This window comes from Procambarus clarkii, chromosome 85 (assembly GCF_040958095.1).
Source record: "Procambarus clarkii isolate CNS0578487 chromosome 85, FALCON_Pclarkii_2.0, whole genome shotgun sequence".
NCBI lineage: Eukaryota > Metazoa > Arthropoda > Malacostraca > Decapoda > Cambaridae > Procambarus > Procambarus clarkii.
In genome coordinates, this window is record NC_091234.1 from 22,528,407 (window position 1) to 22,545,739 (window position 17,333).

General features: G+C 51.6%; 2 protein-coding genes across 6 annotated transcripts in view; both read left to right on the forward strand.

Moving 5' to 3' along the window:
• Positions 1 to 17,333, forward strand: part of LOC138358683 (uncharacterized) — a 274,115-nt gene that overhangs the window by 208,483 nt on the left and 48,299 nt on the right. The window lies entirely within an intron of this gene.
• Positions 1 to 17,333, forward strand: part of LOC123746737 (SCY1-like protein 2) — a 149,358-nt gene that overhangs the window by 128,446 nt on the left and 3,579 nt on the right. For all 4 annotated transcript variants that reach the window (XM_045728496.2, XM_045728494.2, XM_045728493.2 and 1 more), the window contains exon 14: positions 2,819 to 3,040. In XM_045728496.2, coding sequence (XP_045584452.1) covers positions 2,819 to 3,040 — 222 coding nt within the window. The remainder of the gene's footprint in view (positions 1 to 2,818; positions 3,041 to 17,333) is intronic.

The following is a 17,333-nucleotide window of genomic DNA, read 5'->3' on the forward strand; positions in this document are numbered from 1 at the left end:
AACAAACTCTGCTTTCAGACAACACACAGCTCTCCCTGTTTAAATCCCTAAACATACTAAACATAAGATGAACAAATCCACAAGGGCCGTGACGAGGGTTCGAACCTACATCCGAGAGGATCCTAGACGCTGCCTTAATCGACTGAGCTACGACATGGTCAAAAGAATTGCAACCGGGAAATCATCCTATTTTACCAACGGATCCTGCAGTCTCTCCGAGAGAGAAACCAGGGTTTTACGCAATTCTCCCATACACCTGAGGTATGTCAATAGACTGTTCTACCTCTGCGCCCTTACTTCATTACACACAGAAATCACAATAGCGTGATGCATCAAATGAACAAATCCACAAGGACCGTGACGAGGGTTCGAACCTACGTCAGAGAGGATCCCAGACGCTGCCTTAATCGACTGAGCTATGACATGGTCAAAAAGAATTGTAATCGGGGAAATCATCCTGATTTACCAACGGATCCTGCAGTCTCTCCGAGACTCAAACCAGGGTTTTATGCAATTCCTCCATGTACTTCATTAAATCACATATTTCATTTGATGTATCACGCTATTGTGATTTGTGTGTGTAATGAAGTAAGAGCGCAGAGGTAGAACAGCCTATTGACATAGCCAATACACAGACATAGGCCATGCACAGACAGAAGACGACGCCACCTCCCTCCCTCCCTCAGCATTACTCCTCCCACCATGGAGTACAGCTCTAAATATTACCACAATCCTCTTATTATCAGAATCCTGGTCAGTTTTATCACAGTCAGGAGTCTTCTGTAATACTATCATCTCTAAATAATAGCATATACATATATATTTTAACATTTTCAGGTGATGCTGTGGTCACAAGCTGAACAGCGGTGCTGTGAGCTCATGCTGTGTGCACCAGCTTTGGTGGCTCACTCAGTACTGAGGCTCGCACACCCGGGAATGTTGCCCACGATATTTTTCTAGGTGGCGTCTGTTAACTATTGGTCGTGGCTGGACTATAGCTGCCCCTATCCCTCGCGGGGCATTTATAATCGTGCTCTAGAGCCTCAATCGTCTATACTGTATATGTATTGCACAGTTTCGGTAAACTTACTCTCAATATCTATATATGTATTGCGCGGTCTAAGGGTTAAAGGCGCTCTGAGAGTTGGGGGGGTTGTTTTATTTAATTAGTTTATATTTTAAGTTTTTTTTAATGTTTTCATTGCTCTTTGTGATTTGAAATGAAAATGATTGAGTTTGGAAACATTTTGACATTAATATTAGCTGAACATTTATAAAAACAACAAAAATATATCCTTAATAACTGCACCATGAAATTTTTGCCAAAAACAGGTGCGTACTGCAGGGGTTAATCTAGTTCTCTAATAAAAGAAAGGTGTGCAAAATGTGGGGTGCAAAAAGTGCAAAGTTTTCTTGAAAAATACAACTGACAAAGTTACCATTACCACAGCGACTTCCCTGCCAAACAATAAAATCTCTCTTCCTCTGCCTCACAACCTTGGCAGAGGGGAGGAGGTCCTGGGTCACTCGGCGGTTGCTCGAGCAGTTGTGCAGGAGTCTGAACTTTGCCGTGCTGGTTTACCCACTGGGTAAATAACCTTCATCAAAATGTTTTGGAAATTGTACATACAGTACAGTATGTTGTAATCAAGTATTATTTAGTGACAATTTCACTAATTTTACTTATATCATAAATATAGACAATTTGACTCCTGAACACTTTAAAACACTTTCGCACTATCTGGACGCGCCGGCGCGTTCGGTTTCGTCTAACGTAAACGCATAGTGGACATAAAGTTATGTCTACTTTTAAAATATTTGTATAAAATTCAATTTTTATCCGATTTACTTTGGGTTTGTTTCAAACTGCGCGCTATGAGGCTCTCTTTCTCACCACTAGGCTGCATGGTACAATAAGTTCATGAAAGGTGTGGATAACTTCGATCAAATGGTATTTTGTCCCAAACGGGTTGCAGGTGGGTGACTTTAGCCGTTTATACTGGTAATTCTTCCCCCATATCATGTATTATATGCATATGTCTGTTTAGGGAATTTTATTCCGATCAATATACAACCAAAAATAACTGTGTGCAACAAGTATAATCTTGACAAACATAACAAAAGTAAAAATATTTCGTGTGTGTTTGACGCTCACTGATATGTTCCAGCGTTGTTTTATATTTGTTGCTATTCTAAGTTACGCTTTGTTGATATTTTTTACCTATGGGCACATAGAACATTCTATTGCGAACACATTGACATAAAAATGAATGACGTACATAGAAAATTAATGTCATGAGAGTGAAATAAGTATAAACTTTCAAAGCGCCGTGCGTCGTCCTGTCACTGATACCGGGTAACAATTTCACCACTTCCCACACTCTTGCGGGCGGGCTGCATCATTATTCTACGCTTATATTCATATCACCGTGTTGGGAATTTCATTGCGAGTCCATTGATACCAAACTTAACGCTGTAGAACAAGTGTGGAGGTGATTACAATCCCAAGAGTAAAAACATTTTGTTGCTGATGGGCGCTCACGGCGAGTCATCTACGTAGTTATTTATTTGGTGCTGGTATCCCTATATGTTTCGTGACTTATTTTACTAATGTTCTTCTAGAGAATTTTATTGCGAACACGTTGGTACCAAAATGAAATACGTAGCATGAGAACTAAGGTCAGAAGAGTAAAAAGAGTATACACATTTTTGTTTTTACGCTTAAGCGATAAAAACGCAGCGCGCACATTCGGTTGGCTGAGTGACCTTTGCGGAGAGCGCGAAAGTGTTAATTAAACAATACTGAATTCTTTTACAGTGCACTTCAGATGGCAATGCCAACAAGTATATCAGGAAGCAATAGCACAAGCAATGGATCGGTGGTCTCGGCAGTTGATGCAACAACAGATATGTTTTCTGAGCTGGGGCTAAACTCGTTCATGAAAAGAGAGTCCGGGACCAGCCCAAAGCCTCATAATTTAGTGCCAAGTTCTCATCCAAAGCCTGATGTGGTTCCACTTACTTTGGAGGACAAGCAGAAGTAAGTATTGTTCCCTTACATGATTCTACAGAGTTACATGATTCTTGGATATATTAAACTTTGGCGTCAGTCAATGTGAATGGAGTTCTAGGCCTACCAGGGACCACGAGCCAGAACCTGGTCCTCTCAGAGAAGCACGAGGAGCAATGGCCTATAGAAATGTACATGTGGTTATGGAGCATTCTATGTCTGCCATCGACCAGGTCAGGCACCCAAAAAGATAAACATCCCAAAACAAACCCCTATTCTGGTTGAAACTACTACTGAAAGTCAAACGAGTGAACAGAACTCCCCAAATAAAAATGAGCAAATGAGTAAGACATTACCACGCCACTTGTCTGCGCAGGGGGAGAGAGGGTGTGTGGCCCCGTGTGAGGGTCAGAAGGTGTGAACCTCAGACCCTCGCATCTTCGATGCACCCCTGCAGTTCTTCGGCTGATGAATGGCATTTGTCGTTGTGGCTCTGGCTCCTGTCTTCTGTCCTTTGCTCTGTGCCTTGTGGTGTGGGGCGCATCTTCTCTGGTGGTGGGTGAACCAGGAGTAATCTCCCAAGTACTCGGGCTGCATGCATCTAGGGGTCACCTTCCCTAGGTACCCTGTAAGTACTGCCCTTGGGGCTTAAGGCCACCTTCCACATGTCACCTTGGAATCTACTTCTGCTTGGTCATTTGCTGTTCAGTGATCGATCGCCCTTTGTGTGCTGAGGTGTTTTCTACACCCTTGTTTGCCTTTGGGAAGGGATAGTTTGCACTGGTAGGGGCATGAGGTACTACACAACTAGTTATCACCTCTCATAGTGGCCGGCTCTGTTCTGTCTGGGCATGTTGTCCTCTTGCGGGCTTTTCTTTTGTTTTTGTTTTCCTGCCTGGTAGGGGGGGGGGGGTGTCAGCCCCTTATGTTAGGTTGTTACCATTGTCTTGTTGGTACCTAGGTTCCCATGAGTGGACACATCCCGGGGGTTCAGCTTTTAGAAGTTTGTTTGGTAGACTTGGGAAACCCTGCGGGGGCACAAGGGGTCTGATGGATGCAACCCCTGGGTACCCTCTCGCCTTCTGCGAGTTTGAGGGTTGCTCTGTCCCCTTTGTCTCAGGGCGACTCTCACTGTTCTTGCCTCCGTCATGCTGCCCGTTGGGTCGGTGACACCCTCGACCTGGAGTTTTGCGAGTTTTGTTGTTTGTTAGTGACTCCGTTCACCCAGTCCACTGATGACTATACAGGTGCAGGCAGTTCAGCTGTTGCATGCTAGGTTTAGGTTGCTGCAACGCGCAAGGTTGATTGCTGACCCGGAAGCCCCGAGGCTGCTCTATGTTGGTTTTAGGGACCCGGACTTGACGGTGTGGGTCGCTTCGGCTTTGGTTCAGTCCACACCCCCTCGTTTTTTCCCTGCCGTGGTGCATTCTGGTCCCCCTCCAGCTTCCGGCTTCAAAGCGTCTGAGGGCCTCGGGGTCGGGGCGGGGTTTAGCTGGTTTTAAGACTCAGGCGGTCTTGGGGGATGCCCCTTCCGGGGTGGCGATGGAGGTATTCGAGACGGTTCTTCCAGTTCCATGGCGTTGGGGTCTGACTAGTGGGCCCCCCTCCCTTCCTTCCTTCCTTTCTGGCTGCCCCGGCCTTTTCTTTTGGGGCCGGGGCTTTGAAGGAAGACTCGGCCCTGCGTCCTAGTGTGGAGGTTCCTGGGGTTGGAGAGGGGCTGATTTGGGGGCTTTGGGCACCGTTGAACCCCTGCCTGGGTTTTTCTATCCATCAAGCGGGGTTTACTGTTGCAAGGACTGGGGTTTTCTTGCCCCCCCCCTCCCCCGTACGTACTGGATTTTGTGTCGGCCCTCCCCAGGTTTGGTTCCGTTTCCCTTTGGGTTCGTTGGTTCTGTTCTGGAGGTTTTTGCCTTCCCGCATCCCGCCCCAAGAGGTGCGGGAAGCCACTGTGGCTTACCTCCTGCGCGATCTGGATTGTGCCTCTATTATGAATCCGTCATTATTCATGTTTAGGTCTTCATCTCCCTACTGGGTTCCTTATGAGGTTCCGGAGTCGTCCTGGCTAGTGGCCTGCCCTGTGTTGTCTTTGGATGCTTGGTGTACTTTCTATCGTATCTGCACGCTCATGTGGCGTGAGGCGCTTACGGTGATCTAGGTTTTCCTCGGGGGCAAGTTTGGGCACCTCACTGCGTGCTTGTTCACCTCTGCCCTTCCTCAGGATGTTGGCGTGGTACAGCTTCATGTGCAGGTTCCCTCCCTTTTGGCTGCACGGGTTACTGAGGACTTGCGTGCTCGTGGTCTGTTGGCTTCGGTCTTGCGGTTCTTTTTGCCCTCCTTGAGCTGTCCTCGGATTGGCTTGCAGAGGATGTGGAGGTGCTTGGGGCCATTCCTGGGTCTGGTTCCTTGGTCTCAGCAGCGCATGCATCGTCTGTTCCTTTGGAGCTGTTTGCGCCGATCCTGCGGGATGCAGTGTCTCTATTTTCGCTTCACATCTTGCGTGTTGGCAGGAGGTGCTCACTTCCTCCTTGGGATCTGCTTGGACCCTGGCTCTTTGTTTCATCACCTTTTTGTCCCTTGCTGTTTGCAGCTTCTGCGGTCGGGCAGTACCTGTGGGTAGCCTCTTCTTGTTGCTGCCCGATGTCGGACGTGTTGGTTCTCCGGCAGGGCCCAGAGGGATTCTCCTTGGTGTGTCATGCCAGGGCTAATGGTTTTTCTCTCATTGTAGTAGGCCGGTGGTGACTGTTTTCGCGATTTGCCCCGTTGATGGGGCAATGAGGGCAGGCTCGTGCTGTTCGTTCATGCCTGGTCCTACAATTGGTAGGCCTTTTAGGTTGTTTTGTGCGGCCTGCAGTGGCGTTGGGTGGCTTCCCCTCCTTTGGGGGATTTGGGGCTGGCACGGTAGACCTCTTCTCCTGCACTCTGTCAAGTCATTTCAGAATGGGTTCGTTTGGGCGTGGTCGAAACGACCGTCTCTCAGGTGGGTTTCTCGCCTCTTTCTGGTCCTGAAACGGAACTGCGCAGACCTCCAGTTCATTCTGGACTTGTCCTGTCTGAACCCGTGGATTTATTGCCCCTCCTTTCAGATGATTACTCTGTCCCAGGTTCGTCTTCTGTTGGAGCCAGGCGCTTGGATGGTGTCCCTGGACCTTAAGGATGTGGGGACGCTTATTGGCACGTCCCGATTCATCTAAGGCTCAGGGACTGGCTCGGTTTTGTTGTGGAGTGTCAAGCTTACCGCTTTCGTTGCCTTCTATTTGGCTTGAATCTGGCGCCTCGCGTTTTCTCGCGCCTTACTCAGGTCGTGGTGACCCGCCTGCTTCTGTTAGTTCTGGTCTACCTCGACGACTGGCTGGTTTGGACTCCCAGCCAGTTCGCATGTTTGCTCGCCAGTGATTTGGTTCTTTCCCAGCTCACTGGGTTCGGGTTCCTGGTGAACTGGCAGAAGTCCCATCTGGTTCCCTCTCAGGTTCGGTCTTGGCTGGGTCTTGTGTGGAATGCTTGGACCGCTGCCTTGTCTCTTCCTCCGGCGGCTCTGCTTTACCTGTATTCCAGCCTTCATCTGTTCCTGAGGGGCTACCGGGTCACGGTAGCCTCTCAAGAAACCCTCTAGCTACCGATGGTTGCTAGAGGGTTTGTGCAGGAGCCTGAACTTTGCCATGATGGTCCACCCGCCAAGTCGGGTGTGGCTTTGTCGGCTGTTCTGGTTCCTTTGGGGATGTCCCTTCCACCTCTCTCGCGACTGCTGGGTTCAGCCTCCGGGGGCTTTATGTCGGTGGCTGCGTCACCGGCTTCCTCTTCGGGTTTTGGAGGTTTCAGTGCCTTGGCGCCTACCCGAGCCCTCGCTCGATGTGTTCATGGATGCGTCGTCTCTTGGCTGGGGCTTTGTGACCAGTGCTCACCAGGCCGGCCAGGGACGGTGGGGGTCCGTCCTTCTGTCGGGCTCACAGCACGGTACACGAGTTTGCTGATGTGTGGATGTTGCTTTGGAAGGTTCGGGTTGCTCGCGGATCGACAATCCGGCTCCATTTGGACTGTTCCCTGGTGGTTCATTGCTTGAACCGAGGGGGTTCTATGCAGTCCTTGGCTCTTTGGGGCTGGTTGCTTCTGGTGACTCGTCTGCTGAGTTCTCGGGGTTTGGCTCTCCTGGCGGTTCACGTTCGGGGGGTGTCCAATGTCCTGGCCTGTCCCAATTCAGCCTTTTAGAAGGCTCGTGGTCTCCAGTAGGCAAGAACTCCATGTACTTTGACAGATGTCAGAAAGCTAATAGTTACATATCAGCCTGGATAGCTCCGGGGAGCCTCCAGGTCTCGCCCAGAAAATGGCGTTTCATTTAATTCAATGCTGGTTTTTTGACGACATCTTGTGGTGAATACTGTCGCTTTGTATCGTGCGGCATTGAAGGAGCTGCTCCTGCTTGCGTTCAGGGTGGATGTCAGTTCCGCTCCGTTCCGCAAGCTTTCTCAAGCATTTTTTCACCTCCGGCCTGCTCATGTGCCGCCGAGCCTTCTTGGTCTTTGGACCGGGAGCTCACTTTTCTCTCTTCCCCTCGGTTTGTGGTGGCCTTTCGATCCAGGATTGTTATCTCAAGGCTTTGTTTTGGTTGGCTTTAGTGTCTGGGGGCTGGGTGGGGGAGCTTCATACTCTTCTCTGGTGTAAGGGTCTCTGCCCTTTTGGGCCAGGGGGGTCGTTTTGTTCGGTTGCGGTCTTCTCCTTTGTTTTTGGTAAAGAATGAGACGGCTGGTTTTCGGAGTGGTCCGTGGTTGTTGAATACTTGATTGGTTCGACTGGAGGGTGCATTATGTTCTGTTTGGTGGCGACTTTACGTCGCTACCTGTGACTACACTACTGCTTCAGTGGATGCATTCTGGGTAGAACCGGTTTCCCTGGTTCCCTGTTACAGGGCTCGTGTCTCTCAGGTTGTCTGTAGGATTAGGTTATCAAGAACCGGTTTTCCTGGTTCCCTGTGCTGTGTCTCTCAGGTTGTCTGTAAGGTTAAGTTATCAAGTCTAGCCAGCCTGCGGTCTACCCTCATGCCCATGATGTACGAAAGAATGCAACTCTGGCTGCCATCTTTGGTAATATGTCCTGGGTCGAAATTCGGGTGTGGGAATTTTGGAACTCGAATAGTCCTGGCTGCCAGATATCTTGTTATCGTCCCGGACCCTCTGTGGTCTTGTATTACCTTCGGAGGTCTGTCGCAGCCAGTTGTCTCGTCTTTGTCGTGAGACATGCAGTGCTGCCTCCTCCTGGGTATGGCATTTCATTACATTCATCGCTGTTTTTTTCACCTCTGGTCTGCTCATGCACCGCCTGAGCCTTCCTGGTTTTTAGACCAGGTTCTTTCTTTTCTTTTTTCTCCTCGTTTTGTGGTGGCCCCTTCGGTTGTGATCATTTTCAGAAAGCCATCTTTTTGTAGGCCTTGGCCTCAGGTTGGGGTGCTTCATGCTCTCCTCCGGCACTGGGAGTTCTGTTCCTTTGGTCCGGGTGGTCATTTTGTTAGGTTGCAGCCCTCGCCTTCTTTTCTGGCAGAGACTGAGATGGCAGGCTTTCGAAGGGGACCTGTGGTGACGATTGCTTGGTTGGTTAGGCTTGGTGTGCATCACATGTTGTCAGGTGGTGGCTTTACACCGATACCTGTGAGCCACTAATTCTGAAACAGAGGACACTTTTTGGGCAGATCCGGTTTCCTGCGTTCCCTGTTATTGAGCTTGTGCGTTTCAGGCTGTCCACAGTGTTATGAAGTCCAGCCTGCCTGCAGTTTACCCTCATGTCTTTGCCATACGGAGGTGAGTGGCGCTTGTCGCGGTTTTTGGGAACCGCGACAAGGGCTCATACAGGGTCCTAGCCACCAGATATTTAGTGAACGTTCAGCACCCTCTCCGGCCTTGTGTGGCTTTGGGGGAGGGGGGGGGTCTGTCGAGGCCGTTGGTCTCTTCTTCAACTTGCGCCATGAGGTGGTGCCTCCTCCCGGGTATATTCCTGTTTTCCTTCTCTATGGGTAATTAGCTTCAGGGAGCTGACGGGGCTCCTCCAGCAAACTAGCGTTGAATGTAATGAAATGCCATTTTCTGGGTGAATCTCCGGAGACTCTCTGACACCTCCCTCCCTCGGTTGCCGTTTTGTATCTCAGACCTAGAACTGAGGTAGTAGACGGCTAGCTCACCTGAGCCAGCTGAGCCAGTTGTGTGCATGGTTGCTAGTTTCTATTATTCTCTTTAATTTTAGTTTCTCTCACCGGGAGTTTCTTTGCTCTTTCTGGCTGTAGGTCGCAATTTTACCTGCTAGTTGTTGTTTTGTTTGTCTATTTTTCTGGGTGCCTATCCCGTTCGATGGCAGAATACGACATACAGGTACTTTAAATGTAAAGTGCTCATACATAATTGCTCCCTGCGCCTCGCTGAGGGACCAGGTTCTGGCTCGTGGTCCCCGATAGGCAAAAGAACTCCGTGTGATTGTGAACTAATATAGCACATATCAGTTCGGATAACTTCTGGGAGCTGACGGAGCATCGGCCAGAAAAAGGCGTTTCATTACATTCAACATTGTTTTTTCTGTGGGGAGCCCCTACGGTTCCCTGGAGCTTATCGGGCTAATGTATGTTATGTTAGACCGGGACATTAGCTATGGAGCTCAGACCTACCAGGGACCAGCGCCAGAACCTGGCCCCTTCAGAGAGGTTTCAGGGAGCAATGGCCCTGGAAAACCCCATATGGTTGGGGGTTTTCCTTATCTGCCATTGACCGGGGGTTAGGCACCCAGAAAGGTAGGCATAACAAAACAAACCCCACATGGTAAGAAACTACAACAAAAACCGAACAGAGGGGAAGAAAACTCCTTACAATCCCAAGGAAAACAATCAAACAATTTACTGCCGCGCCGGTCGTCCGCGCAGCCCTCCCCTCCCCAGGAGGGGGAGGGGGGGCCCCGGACCTCACCATGCCGGCTGCCTTTAGTTCGCAAGCTAGTGTCAACCGGGATAGACGCTTCTCTGGCCTCAAATTCCTTGGCGGTGTTTGCCTCATGTGGCGTTCTCTGCTGTTTTTGTGTGGTGTACGGTGGCCAGGAGTACTTCATCAGTGCTGGGGCTGCATGCGCCTAGGGGCTTCCTTCCCTAGGCGCCCTGTGAGTACTGCCCTTGCGTGTCAGGGTTATCTTCTCTGGGGCGTTCGGGAACCGCTCCCATAGAGGTTCTTGCTGCTTGGCATTTGCCTCGCCCTTGGAGCCAGCTGGGGCTTGGGGCCCTTGTTTGGCCTTGGGTAGGGAGTGGTATTGTGCTGGTTAGGGCGTCAAGGTGTTGCGCGGCCTGCCACCTAAGCGGCGACCGGTTCCTGTTGCCTCTGGGGACGGTGTACGTTTGCGGGGTTTTTGTTTTGTTTTGTTTTTGTTTGCCTGGTGGAGGTTCTGCCTTGTGGGTCCATAGTTCCCCTGGTATTGTTTTGGTGGCCCTCTGCTAGGCCCCATGCTTGTACACGTCCCAGGGGTTTTCAGTATAATCATTTACCCTTGTTTTGTTTGGGTTTTTTAACCGGTTAGCAACACCTTGCCCGGGTTTCCCGTAGTTGCTAACCTACAGGCCCTGGAAACCCCCCCTGTCGGGGCTTGGGGACCCATGGATGCGTCTCCCGAGTTCCAGCCTGCCTTGTGCGGGTTTGAAGGTTGCAGTGTGCCCTTGTCTCAGGGTGACAGTCACCTGTTTTGCCTCCGTCATGCTGCCTGTTGGGTCAGTGACACCTTTGACCCGGAGTCTTGCGAGTCATGTTCTCTGCTTGTGCTCCAGTTTTACTCTGAGGATGTTCCTATTAGGGTACAGGCAGCATCAACGTTGCATGTTAGGTTTAGGTTATTGCAACGTGCTAGGTCGGTTTCCCACCCGGATGCCCCGAGGCTGCCCTGTTTTGGCTTTAGGGACCCTGACCAGGGGGCGTTGGTCGCTATGGCTTTGGCTCCAGCCGCGCCCTCTGGTCCTTTCCCTGTGGTTCTTCCTGCACCTCCCCCCCTGTGTCCGGCTCCGAAATGTATGCGGGTTTCGGCCTCGGCACAGGGTTTAGTTGGTAGTGAGACTCGGGCTGCTTCGGGGGCTGCCCCATCCGAGCATTTGAGCCCGTTCCTCCTGCCGAGGCTTCTGGGTCCCGCCAGCAGACCCAATTCTTGTCTGCCTTTCCCTTGGACTCTGCCTTTTCTTCAGGCGTAGAGGGTTTGGAGGATGGCTCTGCCCCGGGTCCCGACGTGGGGGATCCTGGGGCTGGGGTGGAGGTGACCTGGGGGCCTTGGGCCCCCTGTGACCCCGCTTGTGTGCTTTTGCCTTCCCCGCGGGGCTTATTGTTGCAGGGGGAGGGGTTTTCTTACCCCCCTTCCCTGTATGAGTATGATTTGGGTTCGGCTCCTCCCCGGGTTCGGTTCCGAGCGCCTTTGGGTACCTTGGATTCGTCTTTTCAGGGGTTTGCTACTTCCCGTATCTCCGCGAAGGTGGCTCGGGAAGCTCTTGCTACATACCTCTTGCGAGACCCGGGTTATGCCTCCCCAATGGATCCGTCCTCGTTTGAGTTCAGTTCTTCTTCCCGTTTTTGGGTGCGTTTGGAGGTTCCGGAGTCTTCCTGGCTGGCAGACTGCCCTTTCTTTTCGTTGGAGGCGTGGCATGGGTTCTGTCGGACCCGCACACTTGATTGGCGGGAAACTGTTACTTTTATGAAGGTTTACCTGGGGGGCGAGTTTGAGCACCTTAATGCGTGCTTATTCGCTCCTGTGCTTTCTCGGGATGTTGGCCTTTTCCAGCTTCACGTGCAGGTTCCTCAGCTTTCGGCTTCGTTGGTTGCGGAGGAGTTGCATTCCCGTGGGCATTTGGCTTCAGTCTTGCGTTTCTTTTCCTTTCTCGAGCTGTCTTCTGCTTGGCTTGAGGAGGATGTGGGAGCGTCGAGTGAAGGGCCTTCGTCCGGGGCGCTGTCTTCAGCAGCTAGGGCGTCGGCTGCACTGTTGAAGCTCTTTGCGCCCATCCTGAAGGACGCGGTGTCTCTTTTTTTTTGCTTCTCGCCTCGCGTGCCGTCAGGCTGTGCTCGCCCTCTCTTTGGAATCCGCTTGGGCCCCTGGCTCTTAGGTTTTCGTCTCCATTTTGTCTGTTGCTGTTTGCAGAGACTGCGGTCTCTCAGTTTCTGCACGCCGCTTCGTCTAGTTGTCGTCCTATGGCGGACTTGTTGATTATCTGGAGCGGTCGTTCTCGCCAGTTTCGGAGGGGTTGTGCCAGGGTTCAGGGTTCCGCTGGTCGAGGTGGGCCATTGGTGCCAGTTTCTGAGCCGTTGTTCCCTTCGGGGCCAGCGTCGTCTGGTCGGCGCAGTGATCGCCCTGTTCGACGGTTGGGTTCTCGTAAGGGGCGTCGGCCCTTTCGCGGTTTGCCCCGTTGACGGGGCGATGGAGGGAGGCTCGCTCTGTTTGCCCACGCTTGGTCCCACGATTTGTGGGCTTTTTTGGTCGTGTCATCCGGCTTGCGGTGGCATTGGGCGACTCGTCCTCCTTTGGGGGGTTCGGGACTAACAAGGCAGGTTTCTTCTCCTGCGCTTCGTCAAGTCGTCTTGGAGTGGGTGCGCTTGGGTGTGGTCAAAACGACTACGTCCCTCAGGTGGGTTTCCCGTCTGTTTCCAGTGCCAAAACGGGACTGTGCGGATCTGAGGTTCATTCTGGACTTGTCCCGTCTGAACCCCTGGATTCCTTGCCCCTCCTTTTGGATGACTACTCTGTCTCAGGTCCGGCTTCTGTTGGAGCCGGGTGCCTGGATGGTGTCCCTGGACCTCAGGGACGCGTATTGGCACGTTCCTATTCATCCGGGGTTCAGGGACTGGTTAGGTTTCGTGGTGGGGCGTCACGCTTACCGTTTTCGATGCATACCTTTTGGCTTGAATCTGGCACCTTGCGTTTTCACACGTCTGACCCGGGTTGGGAGGACCCGTCTGCGTCTTCTAGGGATTCGAGTTTTGGCCTACCTCGATGACTGGCTGGTGTGGGCTCCCAGTCGGTCAGCTTGTCTGCTCGCCAGGGATATGGTTCTTTCCCAGCTCACCAGGTTCGGGTTCCTGGTGAACTGGAGGAAGTCCCATCTGGTTCCGTCCCAGGTTTGGACCTGGCTGGGTCTTGTTTGGGATTCTCGGACCGCTTCCTTGTCTCTCCCTCCAGAGGCGTTGCAGCGGCTGCGGGACCACCGTCAGCTGTTTCTGAGGGGGTCCCGGGTCACTCGGCGGTTGCTCGAGCGGTTGTGCTGGAGTATGAACTTCACCATGCTAGTCTACCCGCAGGGTCGGGTTTGGCTTCGGCGTCTGTTTTGGTTCCTTCGGGGACTTCCTTTCCACCTCTCTTGCGATCGTTGGGTTCGTCCTCCGAGGCCCTTATGTCAGTTGCTGCGTCACCAGCTTCCTCTTTGAGATTTTCGGGGTTCGGTGCCTTGGCGCCTTCCCAAGCCCTTGCTCGATGTGTTCACGGAGGTGTCGTCTCTCGGCTGGGGCTTTGTGACCAGTGCTCACCAGGCAGGCCAGGGACGGTGGGGTCCGTCCTTCCATCGGGCTCACAGCACGGTTCGGGAGTTTGCGGCTGTCTGGTTCGCGGTTTGGAGGATTCGGGTCGCTCGGGGATCGACCATTCCCCTCCATTCGGACTGTTCTCCAGTGGTTCATTGCCTGAACCGCGGGGGTTCTCTTCGGTCCTTAGCTCTTTGGGGTTGGTTCCTTCGAATGGTTTGTCTGCTGGATTCTTGGGGTTTGGCTCTCCGTGCGGTTCACGTCCGGGGAGTGTCCAAAGTTCTGGCGTACGGTCTGTCTCGCTTCCTTTCCCTGTCCACGGAGTGGACGGTCGACGACGACTCGTTTCGTTGGATCTGCCAGACGTACGGTCTCCCAGATGTGGACCTCTTCGCGTCGGCGTGGTCTCGGCGTCTCCCAATATATGTGACCCCCTTCCTCGACTGCGAAGCGTTCGCAGTGGATGCCTTTCGGCAGGACTGGTCGAGGTGGGGTTACCTGTACCTCTTTTCTCCGGTCCAGCTGTTGCTTTGGGTTCTGGTTCGGTTGGAGACATTCCCAGGGAGAGTAGTCCTCGTGGCCCCTTGGTGGCCGGCCCAGCCTTGGTTTCCGGTGCTTTTGGCTCTGTGCCCGAACCCGAGACGTTTCCCGCGGCTCCGCCTCTTTCAGCAGGTCGGTCCGATCCGGTATGGGGCTGGTTCGACCTTCTCCTCTGTCTTCGCGTCTGGTCTTTTTGACGTGGGTGTATCACCATTTCTATGGTGATCAGGTGGCTTCGTTGATGGTGTCCCACCTGAGAGCTTTGTCTCGGCGACAGTATGAAGTTTCCTGACAGAGGACCTTCTCCTCTGTCTTCGCGTCTGGTCTTTTTGACGTGGGTGTATCACCATTTCTATGGTGATCAGGTGGCTTCGTTGATGGTGTCCCACCTGAGAGCTTTGTCTCGGCGACAGTATGAAGTTTCCTGGCGTTCTTTTCTCCATTTTCAGGCTCTTCGTAGGTTGTCTTTTCTTTCGGATCGGGTTGTTTTGTCCTTTCTTGGCTTTTTCAGGACCGTCATTTGATGCCTAATACTGTCACCTTGTATCGTGCGGCGCTGGTGGAGCTGCTCAAGCTAGCTTTCGGGGTGGACGTCACATCCGCCCCGTTTCGTAAGCTTTCCCGTGCTATGTTTCACCTCCGGCCTGCTCATGCACCTCCTGAGCCGTCCTGGTCCTTGGACAGGGTGCTCTCCTATCTTTCCTCTCCTCAGTTTGTGGTGGCCCCTTCGGTTCCTGATTGTTTTTCCAAGGCTTTGTTTTTGTTGGCATTGGCCTCTGGGGGCCGGGTAGGGGAGCTTCATGCTCTCCTCCGGCGCAGGGGTTTCTGCTCTTTTGGTCCTGGGGGTAGGTTTGTCCGTTTGCAGCCTTCTCCATCTTTCCTGGCGAAGAACGAGACGGCTGCTTTCCAGAGGGATCCGTGGGTCATTGATGCTTGGTTGGTTCGGCCGGGGGTGCATCATGTGTTGTGTCCAGTTGCAGCACTTCGCTGTTACCTGCGCGCTTCAGCCGGGGTGGCTGGGGATGCGCTTTGGGTTGATCCGATTTCCCTCGTTCCCTGTTCCAGGGCTCGGGTCTCCCAGGTTGTCCGCAGGGTTTTAAAGTCTAGCCAGCCTGCGGTCTATCCTCGCGCCCATGACGTTAGGAAGTTTGCGGCTTTGGTTGCCGTGTTTGGTAATATGTCTTGGGCACATATTCGGGCGCGTGGATTTTGGAAGTCGAACAGGGTCCTGGCCGCCCGTTATTTGGTGAACGTCCCTGCTCCTCGGCGTTCTTGTGTTGCTTTAGGTTGCAGGCTGCAGCCAATTGTCTCGACTTCACGATGAGGAGTTTGTGGCCGCCGCCTTCAGGGTAAGTCCCCTTTTTTTCTTGTCATTGGGTATGTAGCTCTAGGGAGTCGTAGGGGCTCCCCACAGAAAACCAGCGTTGAATGTAATGAAACGCCATTTTCTGGGTGAGCCCCGGAGGCTCCCTGGCTACCCTCCCTCCCATCCGGTCGGCGAGATTTTTCGCGTTGGTTGAAGCCTAGTTTCCGAACTGAAGGCAGCCGGCGTGGTGAGGTCCGAGGCCCCTCCCTCCCCCTGCCGGGAAGGGAGGGCTGCGCGGACGACTGGCGCGGCAGTAAATTGATTGTTTGATTGTTTTCCTTGGGATTGTAGGAAGTTTTCTTCCCCTCTGTTCGGTTTTTGTTGTAGTTTCTTACCATGTGGGGTTTGTTTTGTTATGCCTACCTTTCTGGGTGCCTAACCCCCAGTCAATGGCAGATAAGGAAAACCCCCAACCATATGGGGTTTTCCAGGGCCATTGCTCCCTGAAACCTCTCTGAAGGGGCCAGGTTCTGGCGCTGGTCCCTGGTAGGTCTGAACTCCATAACTAATGTTCCGGTCTAACATAACATACATTAGCCCGATAAGTTCCAGGGAGCCTCCGGGGCTCACCCAGAAAATGACGTTTCATTACATTCAACGCTGGTTTTATGGAAAAATTTAATTCAGTGTGTGAATATTCAGGTAATGCTTTTTATGGGAAAATTAAATTCAGTGTGAATATTCATGTTATGAAGCATTTCTTTAAACTGATTAAATTTGTACAACGAGGTTCCAATTTAATTTGTTTTGCTTCATTTATACTCTCTAAGTGATTTGACTTGATTTTGGGTTGATCACAGATTCCCATGCTCCTCCCTGGAAACACAAACCGTAACTGTCTATTTTCCGCTTGTTACAACTTGTAATAAAGTTGTTACATCTTGGCTTAACGTGTTTATGACATATTAGAACGTTGGTACAACTTGCTATATTGATTGTTATAACTGGTTAGGAGGTGGTTAGGAGGTGATAAAACTTGTTCAAACGTTGTACCAATGTCGTAGTTTTGGTGTGTATTTGGCGGGCTCCCACTTCTATGAACACAGTAAATTCTGGTCCTGGTGTTCTTTAGGCCTATGCAAGTCGAGAGGCCTGGTAGTTTTATGAGTGTGTTATACCGGAGTCAGTGCACCAGGTAGTAGCTACTGAGGGCCAGTCTAGAAACAGTAATTGCAGTACAGTAATAAATAAAGTGCATACAATTTAACCCTTTAACTGCGCAACGCTCCTCCAGGCCTAGGCTTCGGGTGCGCAACGCGCCTCCAGGTGTTTTTATTTTTCACGTTCCATTCAAAACTCCCACGGCTACATGGGGTTCACATCAGCTTCCTCAGGGCTCTTGTAAACAGACGTCATCTTTAAAAAAAATCATGGTCCACATTGCCGGGTATCAGAGCCTTAGTAGTGAGTGAGCAACCAAGGCTGGCGCTCGCAGCATGAGCGCACAGCTCTGCTATTCAGCGTGTGACCACAGCATCGCCTAATAATGTCAAAATATATATATAACCTGTTTTATTTAGCCATGATAGTATTATAGAAGAGCCTGAGTGGGATAATGACTGGGTACAATGTTCAAATATCAGTGATTCAATGCTGTTCACGATGTTCACAGCGCTAGCCACAGCACCACAGCATTATTTCGTCCATCTAGGAATCTTCAAACGACTTCTTAGATTCCTTTTCAAAATAAACTTGTGGTCAATTATTCATTTACAGAAATTAGTGACCAGGATTGGCCCAAACGAGGCAGTTGCTATTGGCCCATACGAGGCAGCTGCTATTGGCCCATACGAGGCAGCTGCTATTGGCCCATACGAGGCAGCTGCTATTGGCCCATACGAGGCAGCTGCTATTGGCCCATACGAGGCAGCTGCTATTGGCCCATACGAGGCAGCTGCTATTGGCCCATACGAGCTAT